The sequence below is a fragment of the Ochotona princeps genome, chromosome 13, assembly GCF_030435755.1.
Source record: "Ochotona princeps isolate mOchPri1 chromosome 13, mOchPri1.hap1, whole genome shotgun sequence".
NCBI classification, from domain to species: Eukaryota; Metazoa; Chordata; class Mammalia; order Lagomorpha; family Ochotonidae; genus Ochotona; species Ochotona princeps.
This window is the reverse complement of record NC_080844.1, coordinates 31,076,620-31,099,121: the sequence shown is the minus strand read 5'-3', so window position 1 is coordinate 31,099,121 and position 22,502 is coordinate 31,076,620. Positions and strand designations below refer to the sequence as shown.

The 22,502-nt window shown below is 38.8% G+C and overlaps 1 protein-coding gene and 2 non-coding genes across 5 annotated transcripts in view; all 3 read right to left on the bottom strand.

The window, feature by feature from the left end:
• Positions 1-218: 218 nt before the first annotated feature.
• Positions 219-22,502, bottom strand: part of CCAR1 (cell division cycle and apoptosis regulator 1) — a 42,292-nt gene continuing 20,008 nt past the window's right edge. For all 3 annotated transcript variants that reach the window (XM_058671540.1, XM_058671541.1, XM_058671542.1), the window contains 15 exons: positions 20,152-20,377; positions 19,512-19,625; positions 18,844-19,010; positions 17,892-18,102; positions 16,999-17,082; positions 14,368-14,553; positions 10,358-10,549; positions 8,268-8,504; positions 7,963-8,074; positions 5,610-5,692; positions 4,272-4,418; positions 3,616-3,736; positions 3,351-3,536; positions 2,384-2,589; positions 219-770 (listed from right to left, as the gene is read on the bottom strand). In XM_058671540.1, the coding sequence (XP_058527523.1) occupies positions 711-770; positions 2,384-2,589; positions 3,351-3,536; positions 3,616-3,736; positions 4,272-4,418; positions 5,610-5,692; positions 7,963-8,074; positions 8,268-8,504; positions 10,358-10,549; positions 14,368-14,553; positions 16,999-17,082; positions 17,892-18,102; positions 18,844-19,010; positions 19,512-19,625; positions 20,152-20,377 (2,332 nt within the window). In that variant the 3' untranslated portion in view covers positions 219-710. The remainder of the gene's footprint in view (positions 771-2,383; positions 2,590-3,350; positions 3,537-3,615; positions 3,737-4,271; positions 4,419-5,609; positions 5,693-7,962; positions 8,075-8,267; positions 8,505-10,357; positions 10,550-14,367; positions 14,554-16,998; positions 17,083-17,891; positions 18,103-18,843; positions 19,011-19,511; positions 19,626-20,151; positions 20,378-22,502) is intronic.
• On the bottom strand, positions 13,441-13,568 carry LOC118760605 (small nucleolar RNA SNORA31). Its single transcript, XR_004996877.2, has one exon. It is a non-coding gene; the product is annotated as a small nucleolar RNA SNORA31 (small nucleolar RNA).
• LOC118759498 (small nucleolar RNA SNORD98) lies at positions 19,141-19,205 on the bottom strand. The gene has a single exon (XR_004996226.1). It is a non-coding gene; the product is annotated as a small nucleolar RNA SNORD98 (small nucleolar RNA).

Sequence of the window (22,502 nt, the reverse complement as noted above, 5' to 3'; positions counted from 1 at the left end):
CTGACATCTACTGGCTTGGTACTGAATTGTACATTTGACATACACTGCATTTCTTTAAAAAACTAAAAAACAAACTCAGAAGTAATATTATAGAAGCTACTCTGGGAAAGTAGAATATGTAACTGAAACAGTAGTATTAATAATAGGACTTTTTAATATAAAGCCTAGTAGATACAGTAATACTTTTTTAAGTTTCTTATACACTTTTCTGAATGAACTGAATTTTTACTGAATTTTTATTAACTAAAGACATCTTTCAGTGAAAAATAAAATACTACTGGTTCAAAATTCTTGCAAAACTTAACTAGCATGCTATTTTAGGTTTATACTGAAATTTTAAAAGATAGACTAAAAATTAAAAGCCCAATAATACTATAAATTTTTCTAGGCATTTTGATAAACAACATTTGCTAAGTAAATACTGTCAGTTATATTGATGAACTTTATTGAGGGTAAAACTATAACAAAGTTCATCCTAAACCATTTTGCAATGCAAAATTATTTCACTCAAGGAGTGTTTAATAATTTGAATGCTAGGAATTACAAGCAATTTTCAAAAGCAGGGACTTAAACTGATAAACTTTATACATTTCAGCTAACAGATATTTATACTACTAAAATCAAACATGCATCACCTTCAAACATTCTTGTATCATGATTTTTATATATTACATTATTTAACACCATTCCTCATCACTACACAAATTTTATCATACATTTGCACCATTTTCCTTGGATTTCTGATCTTTATCTTCATTCTTTACATTGTCCTATAAAAAAACACACAAAAATTTGATTAGATTATTTTAATTGTTGCTCTGGGGTTGTTCCTAATGTTTCTGTTAGCTTGTTATTTTTTTCTAGTGCTAAGAATATTGACAATTTTAAAATCTTTTTTTAAAAAAGATGTAATTTATTTTACTTGGGAAAGTCAGACTTAACACAGAGTGCCTATCCACTGGCTCCTTCCCAAAATGGCCAGCAGAGCTGTTTGTGTGCAAAGGAGCGAGCCAGGATCCTCCTCCAAGTCCCACACCTGGGGCAGGGCCCCAAGGACTTGGTTCATCCCCTACTGCTTTATCAGGCCATGAGAGGAGAATTACTGGGAAGATGGACATGAACCTGTGCCCATACTGGATGCAGAGGATTAGCTTATGCTACCATGCTGGCCCCAGACTTATTTTAAATATCTTGATGCTGAAGATGTTTTGCTCAATTCCATAACAGTTTTGAAAAAAAAAAAAAAACCCAAATGTTTTTGAATCCAACATGGTGGTACAGCAAGCTAAGCTGCCAACTGCAGGGCTAACATTTAAAATGAGTTTGAGAGTCCTAGCTGCTTTTTTTTTTTAAGATGTTTTATTTTTATTCAAAAAGCGTATTTACAGAGAGGGAAAGACAGAAAGATCTTCTGTCTGCTGGTCTACTCCCCAAATGGCTGCAAAGGCAGAACTGAGCTGAGCCAAAGCCAAGAGTTTCCTCCAGGTCTCCCACGCAGGTGCAGGGTCCCAAGGCTTTGGTCCATCCTCGATTGCTTTCCCAGGCCACAAGCAGGGAGCTGGATGGGAAGTGGAACAGCCAGGACACGAACTCATGTCCATATAGGATGCTGGTGCTGCCTGTTGAACCACCATGCTAGCTCCTGCTCTGCTTCTAATTCAGCTCTATGCCAACGTGCCTGAGAAAGCAGTAGAGGATGGTCCAAGGATTTGGGGCCAGCCACTTCCCTGGGAGACCTGCACTGAGCTCAAGCCTTCTGGTTTTGGTATGGCCCAGCTGTGGCTGTTAAAACCATCCGCGGAGTTAACACTGATTGAAGACCTCTAAGTTACTCTCCCCTTCATGTCATTTTCTTTTAGAAGCTTGTATATATAGGGGCTGGTATTGTGCAATGGGTTTAAGCCACTATCCGAGACATCAGCATCATATATGGGCGCTGGTTCAATTCCTGGATATCTACTTCCAAACCAGCTCATCTACCTGGGAAAGTAGCGGAGGATGGAGAGTCCAAGTGCCTTGCGCCCTGCCACGCCCGCAGAAGACCTAAAACACTCAGTCTACGGTTGGTTGGGTTTCAGCCTGGCCCAACCCTGGCTACTTGGGAAATGAAACAGTAGTTGGAAGAACTTTTTTCTCTCTCCATCTAATTATGCCTTCCAAATAAATCAATGAATAAATCTTAAGAAATCTGTGTATAAACAAGATCTCACTAAATTTTAGGAAAATACAATCTTTTGAGAATCAATTTTATATCTTATAATGGATGCTATACTATTACATGCTTCTAGAAAACCATTAACAGCTTAGTAACATTAAAATATATTAAAAATTCTAGAAAGACTTACATACTAAAACGAATCATGACAATGTTAAAATTTCTAACCTTTTTCAGGACAGTGTGAATTTCATCCATTACTGTTGATAAATTTCTGATTGTCTTATTCAGCTGATTTTCGAATTGCAAATTCATGTTTTCTGAAATCTTTAAGTTTTCCTGTAACTGACTAAGGTCCTTTTTAACTTCTCTGAGTTCACCTGAGAGGCTTTTGTTGGAATTCTCCAAATTGAGTATGTTTTTTTCATCTTCATCTGTTAAAAAAAAAATTTAAAAATCACCATTTTGCCTCCTATAATTTCTAATTTAACAGATTAAAAGCAATGTAGTTATGAAGCCAAGTAATAGGACAAAGCTATAAAAACTACTTATGTTAATTTTATTATTTCTAAAACATGTTCACTTAACAGGCATTACATCTGAACCCAGGTATCATTTTTAGATTATTTGGATCAAAGAAAGTTTAATCTAAGTAGAATTAGGGAGCAAGACAACAACAAATGAATCTGAGAATATACAGGAATAGCTAAGATTTTATAAAGCAAAGAAATTTCTAACTGAAACAGAAGTGAAATAAAGTCGAAAGTCAAGTCAGATTTTGTGTCTAGACTAAATGTAAGGTTATATGAAAGTATACACCCGTGTGGCTGTATATGGAAATTCTTTAAAACGGTCATGAGAAAACGGGCTCAAAGCTTCCCTCAGCCTGTCTGGGCAGTGGCTGTGCCCCACGTGCAGACCTGCTGCCTGTTCCGAGCAGGGCAGTGCCTCCCGCCAGAGCAGCAAGGTGCAGCCTTGGTCACATAAGCTGCCGACAGCTATGACAGACCTGTGCATCTCACAGAATGCACCCTCAACACTAGGATGCTGTTTGTTTTAATTAAGCTGAAATTCTTTTAAAAAAAAAAGTTGAATTTGAAATTTCTGAAATCATGTATTAAATATATATATATAGACACATCCAATCTGCTAAAACGATGGGGAAAGTACTGCAATGTCCAGAGCCGCCCCTCACCTGTTTTTTCTTCTAGTAACTGTAGCTTCTGTTCTACTTCAGCTCTGACTTTTTCACTCTTTTCCAACTTCTGCAAAAGGCTTCCCACATCTACCATTGCACCATTATACACAATGAGGCCAACATTTTCTTCTGAATCCTTTGATTCTTGTTTTACTGTTGGTGTTGGAAGTAACAACCTGTTTCCTATAATATAAAATACCATGTTATGTTATTTTTCTTCTTTACTTATAGAAAAGCCAACCCTAATTCTACTCAAGCATACCTAGCATGTCTTCCTGCAGGGACACCGACTCCTCGTGGTTCTCTTCATCTTTTGAGGTATCTGTTAACTTGCGGTAAAAGCAGGACTCACGGAGCACTACTTTATTCAGAAGCTTCTTGACCTGGGATTTAGTAAACAGATTTCTGATTTTTCTGAAAGAGTGGTTCTAATTTTAATATGTTAATAACATTCAGAGTTTTTTCAGGTATTCATTCCCACTCAATCAACGCAGTTATGCTTCTGAAAGTGTGATGAATAGTAATAATGTAAGCTATCATTTGAAAGAAATGTCATGATTGAAAAGTGATAGAAATGCTAACACACATTAGGAAATACTGACACATGCAGCCTATTTATTATAGCTCCAAAATGAAAACCAACAGGGACTGTTAGTTTCATCATGGTATGTATAATGAAATAATAGGCAGCTGTAAAAACAAAATGAAATGGATTTTTATTTTCATAGTAAGACCTTAACATACTGAACAAAAAAAGGTACCAATCATACAATCAGTATTATGTTACTTTTATACGTCAGTCAGCAGAGATTAAAGATAAGCAACAATATACAATATTAAATTTATTCTATCCAAAGGATGTCTTTTTGTAAAATTGCTAAAAACACTTCCATTTAAAATATTCACACAGTGCATTACCTGAGCCCGAGAAAGATGCAGTCCAAGAGTATAAAGTATTTCTTCCAAATCCTTTTCCAGAAGGTAACCACAGTGGCTTTGATCAAAATAGACAAAAGCCATCAACAGATCCCTGTTAACTGTAACCATCTGAGTCTTTTCTTTTTCCTAAAGAAAACAAAGACATAGAATATACAATGTTTTCCTCTTGAAAACTGAGCTATGGGGGAGGGGGAGTGTGTCCATTTTTACAATAGCAGTTACATACTGATTATATCTGATATAGCAACAAAATAAAAATATCTTTCAAGGTGGAGGGGTGAAGCGGAGGGTGGGAAGGGAAATTCCTGAACCTAAGAAACTGTATCATGAAAAATAAAATTTAAAAGTTTATTTTTATTTTATTTGAGGTGAAGACAGAAATCTTCCATCCAGCAGTTCATTGCCTCGATGTGCCTCAGTACCAGCAGCTGGGCCTCTCATGGGCAGCAGGGACCCAAGCAGTCCAGTCATCACCTGCTGCTAGATGCTGCAGCACAGCCAGAATCTGGCCATGCACTCAAACGGATACCTTAACCAGAGTCAAATGCCTGCTCACCAGCTGACTGGAGTTTGTTTAGTGGTAACACATGAACATGTAAGGACTAATTTCATGACTGTGTCATATGAATGTCATATATGATATGAAAATATTCATATTATAGACACTGTAGTATTCAGAGCTAGCAGAGCTAGCATCACAGCAAAGTGGGATAAAGCACTGCCCGCAATGCTGGCATCCCATTAGTACCAGTTAGGCTCCTACCTGCTATTCACCTCCAATCCAGCTTCCTAGTGCACCTAGGAAAGCAGCAGAAAATGGCCCAAGTGCCTGTACATCACCAAAGTGGGAGACATGAATAGAGTTCCAGCTCCTACTTCAGCCTTGCCGAGCCACTGTGGTCACTTGGACAGTGAAGGGGCAAAGATCCCTCTCTCCTTACTCTAATTCTACCTTTCAAATAAAACAATCTTAAAATATGCAGCAGTACGAGCCCATGTGATGGCTCAGTGGCTAAATCCTGTCTTGTATGTGTCAGGACTCCATATGGGCGTCAGTTCATGTCGCGGCAGCTCCACTTCCCATCCAGCTCCCTGCTTGTGGCCTGGGAAAGCAGTCGAGGACGGCCCAGAGCCTTAGGAACCTGCACCCATGTGGGAGACCTGGAAGAAGCTCCTGGCTTCGATCAGCTCCGTTCCAACTGTTGTGGCCACTTGGGGAGAAGCACCCCCACCTCAGCAGATGGAAAATCTTTCTTTAATTCTCTTTGTAAATCTGCCTTTCAGTTAAACAACAAAGTAGTAGTAGTCAATAAATACCTTGTCTTTAGAGGGCTTCTCTTTGCAGTATCTGTTGATGTCTCTTTTGTCATCTCGTTTGTTCAACTCTTCCTCATCCCGATCTACAACATAAATGTTAATAGTGGCATGGCAATTATTAATATTTTCAACAACTGCAGAGGTAACAAAACATCAAAGAAATATTTTAAGAGTGAAAGTAGTTTGAATGGACCTAGACTGGTAGCCTAGTGGGTGAAATCCTTGCCTTACACATGCCAGGAGCCCATATGGGTGCTGGTTCTAATCCCAGCAGCCCTGCTTCCCATCCAGCTCCCTTCCTGTGGCCTGGGAAAGCAATCAAGGACAGCCCAATGCCTTGGGAACATGCACTAGCCTGGGAGACAGGGAAGAAGCTCCGGGTTCCTGGCTTTGGATCAGCTCATATCCAGTCGTTGTAGATGTTGTGAACCTTCGGACGGAAGATCTTTCTGTCTCTGCTCTCTAACTCTGACCTTCCAATAAAAAATAAACCTTTTGCTGTTATTGTTTTTATTTTTAAAATTTATTTTTATGCATGCATTTTATTTTTTGCATGCAAGGCAAGGACTTTAGCCACCAGGCTACCACACCGGGATCATTGATCTTAAAAAAAAAAAAGGTTGTTAGAATGTTCTAAGAAACTGGGAAGATTTATTGTATGAAAGAAAATTAATTTCATAAATATTTGAAAGCCACTTTTCCAAGTGTGGTTTATATACATGAAATTATATCACACATTAGAAAACCTTTATTTCTAAAAGCTGAAAGGAAAAATAAAAAGAACAGTGAAAAAATGTATTTTAAGATAAATTTGTATCTGAATTATAATACACTATTTCTAGTCTAATACTGGTTAACAAAATCCAAATATTAAAAATACTTGAGATTTACACAAATCACAACATTAACCATATTATATACATCACGAACTATCTTGTTATTTCCTGAAGGACACAGGAAGTAGCTGGCAGAAAAGCAAGATTCCTTTCACGTTATCTCACTACCTCTTCTCTAAGACCTCAGGCACCAGTCCAACTACAACACTGCTACAGGTTAGACTGGGCTCCCTGAAATTATTACTTTTAAGTCCTAACCCCTACCTTAGAATGTGACTTTATTTACAAAGAAGGGTGTATACCGAGGTTAAGCAGGTCAAATGGAGACCATGAAACTACAAACCCAATTCATTGGATTATATAAACAGGTGGATTTGCACACAGTTTAAGGTAGAGCAGTTGGCTGGCTGTAAGCTAAGATAGGCGTACCACAAATCCTTTGTGGAGTTAGAAGGAACAATGCTGCTGACTTTACAGCCCTTACCCTCCAAAGGTGTGAGATGACAAACTTGTGTTTAAGTCATTTAGTCCCTAGAACCTGTGACAGCAGCCTTAACAAACCAACATCATTCTTTCATGAGTCATACAAAAGTATTATTAAAGAGTTTCTTAGCAATTCTTTCAATATAGTATCAATTTAAAAACAACTTTTTGTTTCTATTTGAGGCAGAAAGAGAAATCTCCCATCTTGTCATTTACTCTTCAATGCCCATAACCAGGGCTCAGCCTCATGTGGGGGGAATGAGTTCCAGCTCCAAGTGCAGCATTCTCATGTGCACCCAGTGAAGCAGCAGTGACAGCGCAGACACTCAAGGTTCCTGCCACCAGGAGATCTGGACTGAGTTTGTGGTCTTCGCTTTTACCTGAACTAAATCCAGTCCCATTTGTTGCAGCCATTTCTAGAGTGAACCAGTATATAGAAAATCCCTGTTGTCCTCCTTTCAAATCAATAAAATAAATTAAGTATGTAAATTTAACAATACCCAACTTAATTTTATAAACAATCTGTTCCAGGGACCAGCACTGTGGTAGCACTTTCAGCTGCCAACCCAGTGCCAGCATCCTATTATGAGTGCTGGTTCGAGTCTCAGTTGAGGACTGCCCACCTAGGCCCCTGCACCATGTGGGAGACTCACAAAGACTCTCATGGTTTTGGCTTGGCCCAGCCCAGGCCACATCAGGTAGTTAGAGGGAAACAGAGAACAGAAGACCTCTCTCCCTGCTTTGCCCTTCCCTCTGTAACTTTGCCTCTGCAAAAAATCAGGAAATACAACTTAAGAAACACCAGGGACTGTTTCTAACATATATAGGCTAAGTAGCATATTTAATAACTATTCCTGAGTATTAATTACACATGAGACATACAATGAGGTGTTAGATTGTCTTAAAACTCACATTGGTAATGAAAATATATTTCTGCTTAAAATATTTTCATTAGAGTTTTACTTTTTACTCCAAAAACAAATGCCATAGATTCCAGTGATGACCAAAGTACATGCAGTAAATCAGAACCGTACCATCCTCCTCATCTTCAGCATCCTCTGCTTCCATCGGGTCATATTCATCCTGATTATTGTCCTCTTCAGTTTCATCGTCATCCTTGGAATCATCTTTCCTTTTATCTTCCTTCTGTAATTTAAAATGCCTTAAAATTAAGCAAGGTATTTAACAAACATTAAATGACTAATTAATACTAGAAAACACAAGGTATATTAATCTGTCTTAAAACAATTTCACCCTAAGAAATTCTTATAATAATAATCATTGAAAACTGCAACTCAAACCTACACAAGGGTGTCAAATCATGGAAATAAAGACAGACCTTCCTTTCATCTCTCTCTTCCTTTTTCTCTTTATCGTCCAATTTCCTCTGCTTTGCTTTTGGCTCATCAGTCTCATCATCTCTTTCTTCTCTTTTTTCTTTTCGATCCTCTTTTTTGCTTTTCTTATCCTTGTCTTTTTTGTCTTCTTTCTCAGGAAGAGACAGTAATGATTTATATATTCTAACACCAAAATCTCTTTGAAGCATCTCATTGAAAAGTTCTGCAAACAATGAAACCTGTAGAAGACACCAATTCCAATGGAAACACTGGATCAATCAAGCATTTAACAAATAAAAACCCATTACAACCAACAATTATGGGCTGACCCTCCACTTGCAATGCCAGCAACCCATAAGGGCACTGGTTACAGTCCCAGCTGATGCCTTGGAAAAGCAGAGAAGATTGGTTCAAATGCTTGGGATCCTGCTTCCCTGTGGGAGACCCAGAAGAGGCTCCTGGTTCTTGGTCAGCTCAGCTCGGCCGTTGTGACCATTTGGGGAGTGAACCAGTGATCTCTGTCCCTGTTGCTCTTTCTCTCTGTAAACCTGCCTTTCCAAAAAGAATAAATCTTTAAAAAAAAAATTAAAAAGTGGGCTATGTCAGTAAGTAACTGAATTCTATCAAGCTGTTTGTGTGTTTTTTAGATGTACCTGTTATTTATTTTTACTTAAGAGGCAGAGTTGCACAGAGAGAGAAAAGGAGAGACAGAGAAACATTTCCCATCTGCTGGTTCACGCCCCAGATGGCCACAGCAAATAGAGCCAGGCCAGTCCAAAGTCAGAGTCAGGAAAGCTGTTTCTGGGACTCCCGCATGGATGCAGGGCACAAGGACTCAGGCCCAGCTCTGCTGCCAGGACTCAAAACAGTGCCCATATGGAATACTGGCACCACAGGCAGAAACTTAACCTACTATACCATGGAGCCATCCCTTGTACAGGTATAATTTTGTATAGGACAGTAACTACAAAAACTACTTAATTTTTTGGACACCTAATTTTATTCAAGGAATGAAGCAATTGGGGCTGGCATGTTGGCTCAAATGGTTAATCCTCGACCTCCAAGCATCGTGATCCCATATGGATTCTTGTTTGTGTCCCAGCTGCTCCACTTCCCACCAGGCTCCCTGCTTATACCTGCGAAATTAGCAGAGGATGGCTCAGAGCCTTGGGGCCTTGCATGGGATTCAGAAAAACCTCTTGGCTTCGGACTGGCTAAGCTCCAGCCATTGTGGCCATTTGGGGAATGAACCAGTGGATGGAAGATTTTTCTGACTCTGCTTCTCTCTGTAAATCTATCTTTCCAACACTAATACTAATATGACTACTAATAATATCCAGCCTTCTACACTGGTAACATTGCATTTGGGTGACAGTTTTTTGAGTCCTGGCAGCTCTGGCTGCAAATTAGCTCTCTGCTAATGTGCCTGGGGCCCCTACATCCATGTAGGAGATCTAGAATGTACTGGTTTCAGCCTGGCCTAGTCCCCAGTCCTTGTGGCTAGCTGAAGCATAAGCTAGCAGACGGAAGATCAATCCTTCTTTTTTCCCCTCTGTAGCTATGCCTTCCGAAAAGTAATAAAATCTTGAAATAATGGTACAAGTAGATTCACAATGAAAAGACAGAAATCAGCATTTTCTCTTACAACTCAATGATCAAAAGTTAAAAGGCATCCTAACTAAAATAACAATCATGGGGCCAGTGCTGTGGCACAGCTAGCTAAGCCTCAGAAGCAATGGCATCCCACATTGGGGAACATCTGTCTTTCTCTTCAACTCTGCCTTTCAAATAAATAATTAAAAAAATAAATGCAGACAGCTATACATCACCTGCTGACGCTGTGATACATGAACTGCCCACTACTTAGGAAACAGTCTCAGGAACAACCCAACTAGAATCAGATTAGGAGCTTAGATCCCAACAATCAATTTAAAGAAAATGCCAAAGATTATCACAGTAATGTAATAGACCAAAAAAAATTTTATTAAAATAGTTTGGTAAAAAACTGTTGCTTTTTCTCTCATGAATTCAGAAGAAATACAAAACTAATGAAAATGTGTGGACCCAAGGTGGTTTCTAATGAAAACATTACCTCAAATGAATGTTCTTTATTATCCTCTAATCTGTAATCCAAAAGTACGCTCAAAGACATGATGCTACAATCAAACTTCCCACTTTTCGCAGCCCAATTTGGATGTACAATTATGGCTGGTTCATCTGGCAGAATATATCTTCTTTCCCGACGCTGGCGTTCCATTTCCTCTTGACGCTTTCTTTCTTCTTCCTAAAAATTGAAATTTTAAGACAGTTAAATCAATGTGTTTCTGTGTTTATAAAAAACATATTTTGGGCCCGGCGGCGTGGCCTAGCGGCTAAAGTCCTCCCCTTGAAAGCCCCGGGATCCCATATGGGCGCCAGTTCTAATCCCGGCAGCTCCACTTCCCATCCAGCTCCCTGATTGTGGCCTGGGAAAGCAGTTGAGGACGGCCCAAGGCTTTGGGACCCTGCACCCACGTGGGAGACCTGGAAGAGGTTCCTGGTTCCCGGCATCGGATCGGCACAGCACCATCCGTTGCGGCTCACTTGGGGAGTGAACCAGCGGATGGAAGATCTTCCTCTCTGTCTCTCCTCCTCTCTGTATATCCGGCTTTCCAATAATAATAAATCTTAAAAAACAAAAAACACATATTTTATATATAAAACATTTTTCTTTGTATATTACCCAAGATTCCCAAGCTTCTCCAAGCTTTGTATGAGCCATTAGAATTGAAAAAAAAAGTTCAAAATCACTAATAGCAGTGAAATTTTATGACTTTTAACTCTTTCTCTAGGATTTCTGAGCATAAGAAACTTGACTTGTAAAGAAAAATGAAGCTCCCTGTAGATCATGTAAATGAAGGATTCTAAAAAAAGTGATGACTGCATAATATTTGATTTCTAATAAATCAGCACAATAAAACCAAAGCAAGGGGAAAGCACTGTGGTGCAGTAGCTTAAGTGTCATGTGCAATCCCAGCACCCATGTGGGTACAGGTTGTTCCCAGTTACTTCACTTCCAATTCAGCTGTCACTGTGCCTGGGAGGGCTGGCCCACGTTCCTGGGTCCCTGTATCATGTGGGGTATCCACAGGCAGCGTCTCATTTCAGCCTGGCTAAGCCGTGGCTGTTGTGGCTATTTGGGAAGTGAACCGGTAGATGCAACAGCCCTCTCTCATTAGCATCTTTGCCTTTAAGGAACACAACCTTTCAAATAATTTAAATTAAAAAAAAAAAAAAAAAGACAAAGCAACAAAGGCAACAAAGGCATCAAAGGCAAAAGTTCCTGGATATTCATGTGAGGGACAATGTACTGACATGGTGAATAGAGCTGCCTGCAGTGACAGCAGCTCACATTAAGCACTGGTTCTACTCCTGGCTGCTTCACTTCTGATCCAGCTATCTGCTAATGTGCTTAGGAAAGCAGCAGAGGAAGGACCCAGCATGGTAGCCTAGTGGCTAAAACCCTTGCCTTGCATGCAACAGGATCCCATATGGTGCTAGTTCGTATCCTGGCTGCTCCATTTCCTTTCCAGCTTCCTGTTTGTGGCCTGGGAGAGCAGTCCAGGAAGGTCCAAAGCCACAGGACCCTGCACCTGCTTGGGAGACCCGGAAGATGCTCCTGGCTCCTAGCTTCAGATCGGCACAGCTCCGCCTGTTGCAGTCACTTGGGGAGTGAATCATCAGACGGAAGATCTTCCTGTCTCTCCTCTATATATAAATTTGACTTTGTGATAAAAATAAACAAATCTTACAATAAAAAATAAAAAAAGGGCCCAGCAGCATGGCCTGGTGGCTAAAGTCCTCACCCTGAACGCGCCGGGATCCCCTATGGGTGCCGGTTCTAATCCCGGCAGTCCTGTTTCACATGCAGCTCCCTGCTTGTGGCCTGGGAAAGCACTTGAGGACGGCCCAGGGCCTTGGGACCCTGCACCCACGTGGGAGACCCGGAGGAGGCTCCTGGCTCCTGGCTTCGTATCAACGCAGCACTAGCCATTGCAGTCACTTGGGGAATAAATCATCAGACGGAAGATCTTCCTCTCTGTCTCTCCTCCTCTATGTATATCTCGCTTTCCAATAAGAATAAATAAATCTTTAGGAAAAAAAAAGTCAAAGATTTGTAGTGAGGAAAACTGGCTTTCAAGTATACAGGCCACAAATTGCTATCAACACTGATGAATTTAACTGTGGCTTTCATGAGCTTTTTCTTTGGAAATTTACTATAGATTACCTTAACAATGATAAAATAATTAGAAAGACACTAACAAAATTTTACATATAATCACAGAATAAAGATTAGATGATTGAGTACAATAGGTATTAACCACAGTCTAGGTCAATATACTTACAGAATGACTTAAAAATGGGAAAAACAGAATATACAAAAACATTTTCGCTTAAATGGTTTATATTTTAATGATTTAAAAGCTTTAACTAGTTTAATAGTATTTAAAATAACTATTGACAGTAATATTGACAGCGCAGACATGGCGGCACAGCACACTAAGAGACCATTTGGGAAGACTGTATCCCAGTGCCAGTTTAATATCAGCTATTCTGTTTCAGACTGCCCTTCCTGCTAAAGCGCTTGGGACTCTGCACCCATGAGGCACCTAACTTGATATATATTTTTTATTTGAGAGGCAGAGGGAGAGAGAAAGACACACAACAGGTAAAGATAACCTCCATTCACTGCGTCACTCCCCCCAAGAATGCCTGAAGGGCTGAAGCAGGGAGTGCTGAAGAAGCACTCCAGCACAGCTTCCACAGGGCCCTCACTGTTGCCTCTGATGGCCTGAGCAGCTAATTCAGGAGCTGGACCTGAGAACTGAACCTTGGCACTAGGGTACGGGATGAGGCTCCTAACTGGGATTTTTAACTAATAGAGCAAATGTTCACTCTACACATTAACTGGAGTTCCCAGTGGCCAAGCTTGAAACAATCTTACCACCAAAATAAATACTTACACCTGTTGTGTCAAATAAGAAATCATGAAGCCACACACATTGCAAAGAACAAGGTAATTCTATGTATCACAGAGCCATTGCCATATCCAAAAAAATCTAACACTGACTTCTATATTATCTTTTTATCCCTTTATTTAAAAAAGCATTTTTTATTCTATTTTAATTTATTTTCAAATGTATTCCCCAATTCAATCTGGACCGCCATAAAGACAGACAGAAAGCGCAGGGATTTTTCTTTTGCATCCTAGTGCAAACCAAGGGAACAACGGCAAAGTGTTCAAGGTCTATCAGTGGATGCAGGCTATTCTATTATCTAATACCACATCTAAATCCATAATCAAACTTTCCCAATGTCCCCAAATACGTACTTTTTGTACCTTCTTCCTCGAGTCAAGTTTCATTTGGTATACTTGGTTATCTCGCTAACCTCCTTTACTCTAGGGCCCTGAATCATTTTGTCTGCCATTAATCGCCATTGTAAAAAGCAGGTAGGTTACTTTATACTTTTTTTCATAGTCCATATTTTTTCATAGTCCATATTTATCTAATTGTTTTCTCTAAATTAGATCTAAGATAAACTTTTCTGGTAGGAATACCTTGAAAATACCTTGAAATAATGAAACTACCTTGGAAATAATGAAAATATGTTGCACAATGCACGTATTTGAATATACATATTAATACACTTAATTCTAACAGTGGTACTAAAACACAGCTAAGATATCCCTATACTTCAAATTCAGAAACCAGACAGGTTTATATTTTATGACAATAACCTACAAGACACAAAACTAAAGCATAAAATAACCGAGTCTTAAGGAATAAGACTCAAACAAAACATAATAATTTAGAAGCAGCAAAATTCTAGGATAAGACCCAAATCTCTTGAGATGCTTCTACAAAACCATTTCATATCTTGTAATGGCTGTTAGATAATTATGTAAATTGTCAGAACTTGAACTGTTGCTAAAAAGGATTTATGGCATGTAAATTATATTTCAATAAAGCCATACAGATAGACAAACCCTTACATGAAACAATGCAAGGGCTCCAAAACACCATTACAAACACCCCCATTATTAAATGACTCTGTATATACCTCTTTATCATCTTCAGATTTCCTATCATCTTCTTCTTCCTCTTCCTTTTCAGATTTTTCCAATTCCTTCTGTTCTTCCTTCTGTTCTTCTACCTTGAGCTGCTTGGTTAACCGGGCTATTAATTGGGATTTTAATCCTTTGGAACTAAGAGTTCGACTTTCTAGTTCTTTTCGGAGATCATTTACCTAAACATACAGAGCATTAAAAACATAAAGTGAGATTACTGAAAAAGATCTATCTTTTTCTTATCTTTTACAATTTTTTTATTTATTTGAAGGGCCAAGATTACAGAAAAAAAGTTTCATCCACTAGTTCACTCTGTGACCGTATCAGCCAGCCAAGACGGGCCAGGTCAACACTAGTTCAGAACTTCTGAGTTTCCCACTTGGGTGGAGGCCCAAGCACTTGGGCTATCTTCCCAAGCACATAAGCAGAGAACTGGATTTGAAATAGAGCAGTCAGGTCTTGAATCAGTGTCCATCTGGGACACCAGAATTGCAGGTGCCAGGTTAAACTACAGTGACACAACACCAGAGGCCTTCAGTCTCAGTCTGGGAAAAAACTGATGACAGGGGCACTTGTAATGAACACAAAATGCTTGTGAAAATACAAAGTGACACAACAAAATTCAGAAAGCAACTTGAAGGCATTTAACTTTTTTTTTTTTAATCTGAAAGGCAAACACACACATAAGAAGACAAAACAGAGACCTTAAATGTGTCAGTTGCCCAAAAAGTTCAAACAAACAGGGCTGCATCAAGTCAAAACAAGAAACCTCACCTGGGTCCTTCAGGGGGGTAATGGGACTCAAGACCTTCATCCACCATCTGCTGTCTCCAATGGTGTGCATCAGCAGAAGCCGGCTAGGAAATACTCTAACGCAGGATGCTGGCATCGATACTGGAACTTAATTACTGAGCCAAATGCCAGCTTGTAATATAGTTTAGTATAGTTGTAATATAGTAATATAGTTTAAGATGTTTTAAGGGCCATTATTGTTATGCAGCACTCCATAGGTGAGGTCCTGGTTTGTATTTCAGCTTCCCCACTTCTAATCCAGCTCACTGTTACTGGCCTGGGAGAAACAGCAGAAGATAGCCCAAGTACTTGGGACCCTGACACTCACATGGGAGACCTGAACGAAGCTACTGGCTTCAGCAATCCCTAGTTCTAGTAGTTGAGGCACTCAGAAAACTCAATCAGCAGATGGAAAATCTGTCTCTGCCTCTCTCAAATAAACAATACATATATATATATATATATATATATATATATTTTTTTTTACTTTTATTGGAAAGGCAGATATACAGAGAAAGATCTTTCATCTGCTGGTTCAATCCCTGAGTGTCTGCAAAGGTTTGAGGTGAGTCGATCCAAAGCCAGGCGCCAGAAGCGTTCTCCAAGTCTCCCACACAGCAGCTCAGGGTCCCATGGCCTTAGACCATCTTCTACTGTTTTCCTAAGACACAAGCAGGAAACTGGAAAGGAAGCGGAGCAGCCAGGACACAAACCAGTGCCCAAATGGGATCTTCAGGAAGCAAAGTGAGGATTTAGCCAACAGGCCATTGTGCTGGGCCCATAAACAAACCTTAAAAAAAAATGCTTTTGAATCTAGTAATTCTGATTTCTGGAAGTAGACTCTAAGTAAATATCCTAAATACTTCGGGAAAAGCAATTATCAATTTGTTTATTCTAGTGCTTTCCTTTAGAAATATGAAGATTCCAAATTCAAAGATCAGTGTATTAGGCCGGCCTTTTGGCACAGTAGGTTGTGATACTGGCAACCATTTTCAGAAGAATGGCTTAAATCTCAGCTGCTACACTTTTGCCTCAGTTCTCTGCTAGTATGAAAACTGCAGATGGTGGGCCAAGTACTTGGTGCTCCTGGCACCAATCTGGGAGAAGAGGACAGTAGTCTCCTGGTTTTCCCCAATAGCCAGCTAGAAGATCTTTCTCTCCTTAATGACACTCTGCCTTTCAAATAAACAAACAAACTGGGGCCAGGGTTATGGGCATGGTGGTTAAGTCACCTCCTACAGCAAGGCATCTCATATTGGTGTTGGTTCAAGTCCCACATGCTCTACTTCCCATCTGGCTCCCTACTAATGCACCTAGGAAAGCAGCACAGAATGACTAAAGTGTTTGGGCCTCTGCACCCAGGAAGATGGGAAGCAGCTCTGGGTTTCAGCCTGGCCCAGCCCTTGTTGTTGAAGTCATCTGGGGAATGACCCAGCAGATAGAAGACTCCCTATCTCTCCTTATCTCTGTTTAACATCACCCTGCAAATAAAGAAAAAACATTTTTTTAAACAATAAATAAAAACTAAAGAGGGCATTTGGGGGTGTAACCCAATGAAAGATTTCTCCTTCATCACTCTTCTAAATGGAAAAAAGATCTTTCTATTTCTTTCTTTTATATTTATTTTTATTGGAAAGATTAGAAGATCTTTCATTTGCTGATTCACTCCCCAAGTGGCCACAATAGCCAGAGCTGAGCTAATCTGAAGCCAGAAGTCTGGAGCTTCTTCTGGGTCTCCCATATGGGTGTAAGGAGTATCTCTGTAAATCTGCCTTTTCAATAAAAATAAATAAATCTTACAAAAGAAAAGAAATCGTCCCTGTCATCGTTACCTTCATTGTCTTTGGATCAAGTTTAGACCAGTGGGTTGGAGTGGAAATTTCTTTAGCCTCACCATCATCTTTCTCCTCTTCATCCTAACATACAAAGTTAAGAACATAGTTATTATCCTGAAACTTTAAAATAAAAGTAATTTATTTTTTAAAAGTCTGTTGCTGATCTGTGCAAGGTCACAAATGTTTCAGATTGTCTTCTCCTAAAGTTATCATTTAGGCAAGTTCACGTACATACATTCTACCACTTTTAACTGATCACAAAGACACTCATCAGCCAATCAAAGCCAGATCTGTGAAACACAAAAGGGTGATAAATTACAACACAAAGGATATCAGGGATGCACAAACACTGCCGGTCTGCACTAACCACACAGTGTGTGATCTTGCCCCAATTTTCAAGCCACCCAAAGACTGATTTAGGCAGACCTTTGAAATGTACCAAAGACGTTGCCACATAGCCTGAAATTTCAAATCTCTCAGACTTGTGGTTGTCCAATTTCAAATATCCATGACTAGAACTGATGACCGTGAAAGAGAAAATTTTTTAAATTTTAGAAAATGGCAAAATGTTTAAAATGGCTTAATACTGAGTCTTGCTCAACAACTGGTCCCAGATTCCAGCAACTAGACCTATGATAAAAGCCAAATTCTGTGCAATTTAAGCACAACTATTTTCCTTTGAGGTCTGAGCACTCTTCAAAGTTAGCATAATGGACAGGATTTTTTAAGAGAAAATAAACTATGACTATACTGCTGAAAGCTGGATTACCAGTCGCTGTTACCAGCTGTGTTCCTCCGTGTGTGTGTTATGTAGTGTGTGGTGTGCAATTGTGCCTGTGTTCCTGTGCCTGTGAGAAGCGGAAATAGAAAAAGGGATTAGCGTTCAGTGCCTGTTCTCCATCAGCCTCCTTGCGTTCACCCTGAAGCTTCTCGACCAGCTGCTGCTTGTATCCTCGGGAGAGGGTTTCCCACTCTGAGCGGGTGGGAAGGCAATGCCAAACATCCGGGAAAAATAAAACCACTGTCTCCACATGAGCTGGAACTGTACGCCCCTTGTGGGTCTCCTCAGGGCGATGGTAGCGAATCTCTGCAAAACGGTACCTGTTGCAAGGGAAGAAGCATGTTGGAAAAAAAATTCTAAAATACATTTTAAAGACCCTAGTTCACTTGTAGCACATCAAGTAAAGAAACTTTTGCTGCAAGAACTTGAGGTTGGTCTAAAGAAAAAAAAATTATAAAAGCCATAGTTCCTCTTTTGGTACATTTGTACAATATCTTAATAGTTAAAAGAATAATATATTCCCCCAAGACATTTTTCAAGTTTGAGTCCAGAGCTACCCATACTTTAGGGAATACCTGAAGAAGCTGGATAGCTGTTCAGATCTCATGGGCTAAAAAAGAATGTTCTCCAGTAAGTCAAAAGATGGACTAAAATACACAGGACAAATAACCCTCAAGAGAAAATATGGCTGAACAAAAATAATCAGCAACTATATCATTTTATAACAAAAGAATTAAAATGAAATGAAGTTCTCTCTTGACGATCTTCTCCAGCTACGCATGAAATGAAAAGTATTTCAACATACATCCAACTTCCAAAGTACAGCGTAAAACATTTAAGTTTCTGGTTTATTTTGATTAGTTCTCAATACTTTTCCCTCCAAACATTTTTGGCACCAAATAAATTGTTGCTACTAATGGGCATTTTTCCTTTGCAGGTTACCTGCATGATCAGAGGTACTAACATACTGGGTTTTTGAGGGTGGGGGGTTCTGATAGACAAGCACATCTACATAAACTATTAGAAAAACATTTCTAATCAAAAAATGAATTGGTACTTACCACTGTGTGCACACACTTAGATCAATGCCTGTGAGAGCCTTACAACAACGAATAGCAGTCTTAATCAACACAGAGGGGTCTTTTTCCGGGTCTGGTCCATCCAATGAGGGAGACCAGTGGCCTCCAATAGCCATGGCTTCATCCTTGCCTTTCATGCCCACTAAAAACTAATTCAAAGCAAAGAATCATTTATATGTATAATGCAACCCATCAAATTACAAATAAATACTTGAAAAGGAAAGGTACAAACCTTTCCAATATCATTTTTACTACCTCTGGTATCTGTCAGTCAAGGAAGAGTTCAGTTCATCGTGTTCCACACTGCATTTCAGCAATGGAATAGGATTTACACATCATAACTCATCCTTCTAAAACATTTCTTCAGATAGAGTTGTTTTAAAGAAACAACCTATAATTCACATTTCAACAGCAGCCAGACACTCTAAATCTCATTACCACTAAGATTTATCATGCTAGATATAAAACATCAAAATCACATACAAGTAAGAGAAAACCATAATCTACAATGAGAAAAACACCTGAATTATTAAATCTGGAACACCTTAACAAGCATAATCAACAAGATTTAAAAACTGTTTTTAACTTTATATAGTTGGAACTAAATAAAGTAAACATAATCTGAAGTTTAAAAAAATGTTTCATTTTACCTTAACAAGCCTAGCAGGATGCTGAAATCCATCCCGAAGTTCTTGGGGATCTTCAGCAAGAGCACATGACTTATGATACAAATCTTCCATGCTAGGGCTAGCCATCAGCATAACCTATTATAGTCAAATAATTCAATCCTGTCAAAAGGCTAAAGTAATGTAAAAAAATAAGAAGTACTACTAATTATCATTAAGTATTAAACATCTAAAATATTTTATAAAAATGGAAAGAATATTTCAAAAGATGTTTTGATCAAGCATTATTTTAAAGCAGAACAAACAACTGATGATAAACAATACACTAAATTTCACCTAAAACTATGCAGTGCATTTACCCAACATTACATTTTATCAGGGGCTCTGAGACGTCATCAAACAATTTAAAAAGCTCAATAACATCAGCTTTATCTTCACGTTTTTATTACATTTCAAATTTTAAAACAGTAACCACGGTTTTATAGTGTTAAGAGATAAGGCAAATGGACATGAAATCATTTAAATGATCAAAAAACCAGAAGGAAACATGTATTCAGGTCTTCTACTTTATAATCAAATCATTCTCTATCAATTAACTCCACATATGCAATAATTATGAGCAACTAAGAGATTTATGCTATATATCACGGTGTGAAATACAAACCTTTGCACTGTATAAGTGATCAGCATCAGGTGGATCAAGAATAGCCATATTTTTCTCTAAGGATTCTACTTCTCTGTGCATTACATAAAAATTGCAGTAATTTCCCAGCTGAAATGGTCTTGACAAAGGAAACGCATCCACCCATGTAAACTGAGCATCAAAAAAGTCACTAGGTATATATAAATTCTGATAACGGCGCCTTAATTCCATCATGTCACAACTGGGACTGAAAAACAGATGTAAGTAGTGAATAAATAGCCTTAATACTGCAAGTTATGCTAACATCCACTCAATTCTGAAGCTAAATATACAACACAGTAAAAGCAGGTTTAACAGGGATAAAGACAATTAACAAGCTATAGATTGGCAGGGAGACATGAAAGTTTTAGCTTTAAATTTGTATACTCACAGCTTTGAATAAATGGCTAGTATCGACATGTTATCTTTATCTCTTTACTTTTTGTGTGTAGCTTATAATTCATTAGAGAAGACCCTCTGAAATAACTTCAACCCCAGCTCCAGAGAAGATCTGAGTAAAAGCAGTTCCACTTCACTTGGAACTGAATAATATTTGAAAAAATAACAGTTCATATAGAATACATACAAGGAAAGGACAAGAATGTAAACAAATTATTATTTAAGTGTTTCTCATTAGATTTATAGAGTATGAAGAAATTTAATCTTATATTATATAGAAAGATCCTACAAACATTCATATTCGAAATTAAGTACAAAAATTCACATGGAAGCAAACTACCAATGTTTTTTGGATCATCCACACCTCTATAGCCTCGATGTCAATGGTTAAGATCCGTACCTGATGATTATGTAAAGAGGGAAAAAGTGTCTTGCCTTTTAATCTGGTAACTGATTTTTTAAAGGACGATTTTCCTTTTCCTAAGAAACAGAGTTTTTAAAAGCAGAACTCAAAGGTAAAATCAATCTGGTAAAAGGCCAAGAAATGTATGTTAAAAATATAATGAATTAAAGTGGAAAACACCAATATTTTATAAAATGAAGATAACCATTGCCTTTTCAAAAGCCAACTGATAAGTATCAAATATGAACTAATCTGTATAAAAAGATGTCTTTGAAGCTAAAAATAGTGATAAACTTATCCTTTATGGTTGCTACACATTTGTACCTAAACAGACTAGTTTCTGTTGTAAACCTGAGGAAAGTGTGAGAAATCTGTTTTCTACCAAAACAATCTATGTGTAGGGGCACATGCTTGGAAAAGTAGCTGAGACGCCTGCAACCAATGGTAGAGTGCCTGGGCTGAGTTCTGACTCCACATCACCAATACCAGCTTCCTGCTACTGCACACAAGGTACGGCAGTAAGTAATGGCTCAAGTGCCTATGTCCCTGCTATCCAAAGCAGGGAACACAGATAGTTCAAGCATCCCGATTTCTCTTTGCCCAGCCCTAGTTGTTGTGTGCACGTATGAAGTATGTCAAGTAGCATATCACAAAACATGAGAAATCCATAAATAACATGAAAAACAAGAACAAATAAATCATTTCTTCAGCAGTCTCTCAGAATCGTTTAGCTTTAAAAAAGTTTTCATTTCCACAGGTACAGAGGAGGAGCTATTTAAAACGTTAAAATCATTTTTATTTACAATGGTTCATTTATGTTCTAAGAATTTACTTCAAAATGATAAAGTGCAACTGTGAATGTCTAGCCTGAAAGAAATAAACAACTGTTCAATTTCATCTCATATTCACTAACTTTCCCCACAACAGAAAACAAATGAGCTAAAATCCAAGCTTTAGGGGTGGTGGTGTTGGTGTAGCATGTTGGGCCTGCACGGGCTATAAAATTCCCTTTGAGTGCTGGTTCCCATCCTGATTGCTGCACTACAGATTCAGCTCCCTACTGATGTGCCTGGGAAAGCAGTCAAAAGATGGCTTGAGGGGTTGGGTCCACAAAGGAGGGCCTGGGGGAATCCCCAACTCCAGGCTTTGGCCAACCAAGGCCGCTTTGGCCAACCAAGGCCGCTTAGGCCAACAGCGGAATAGTCCAGCAATGGAAGATCTCTCCTTCTCTAACTCTGCCTAATAAATTAGCAAACAAAAGATCTCACCCTAAGCATGCATCTTAAAAACCAACAAACTAGAGCCTCTGTGTTCAGTGTCTTTGGGGCTAAAGAAGAGATTTCAGCTCCAATGAATTTCTCTGAAATACACAGACTTAAAGTATAAACAGAAGCAAATATTTCAAACCTAAAAAGGCAGCTGCTGGTGCAAACACAAGCAATAACAGCCATTATATAAATAAGCAAGGAAAGTCAACAAGCAAGATTTTCTTGACCTTAAGAAAATTGTTACTTAAATATACAGTAACTTA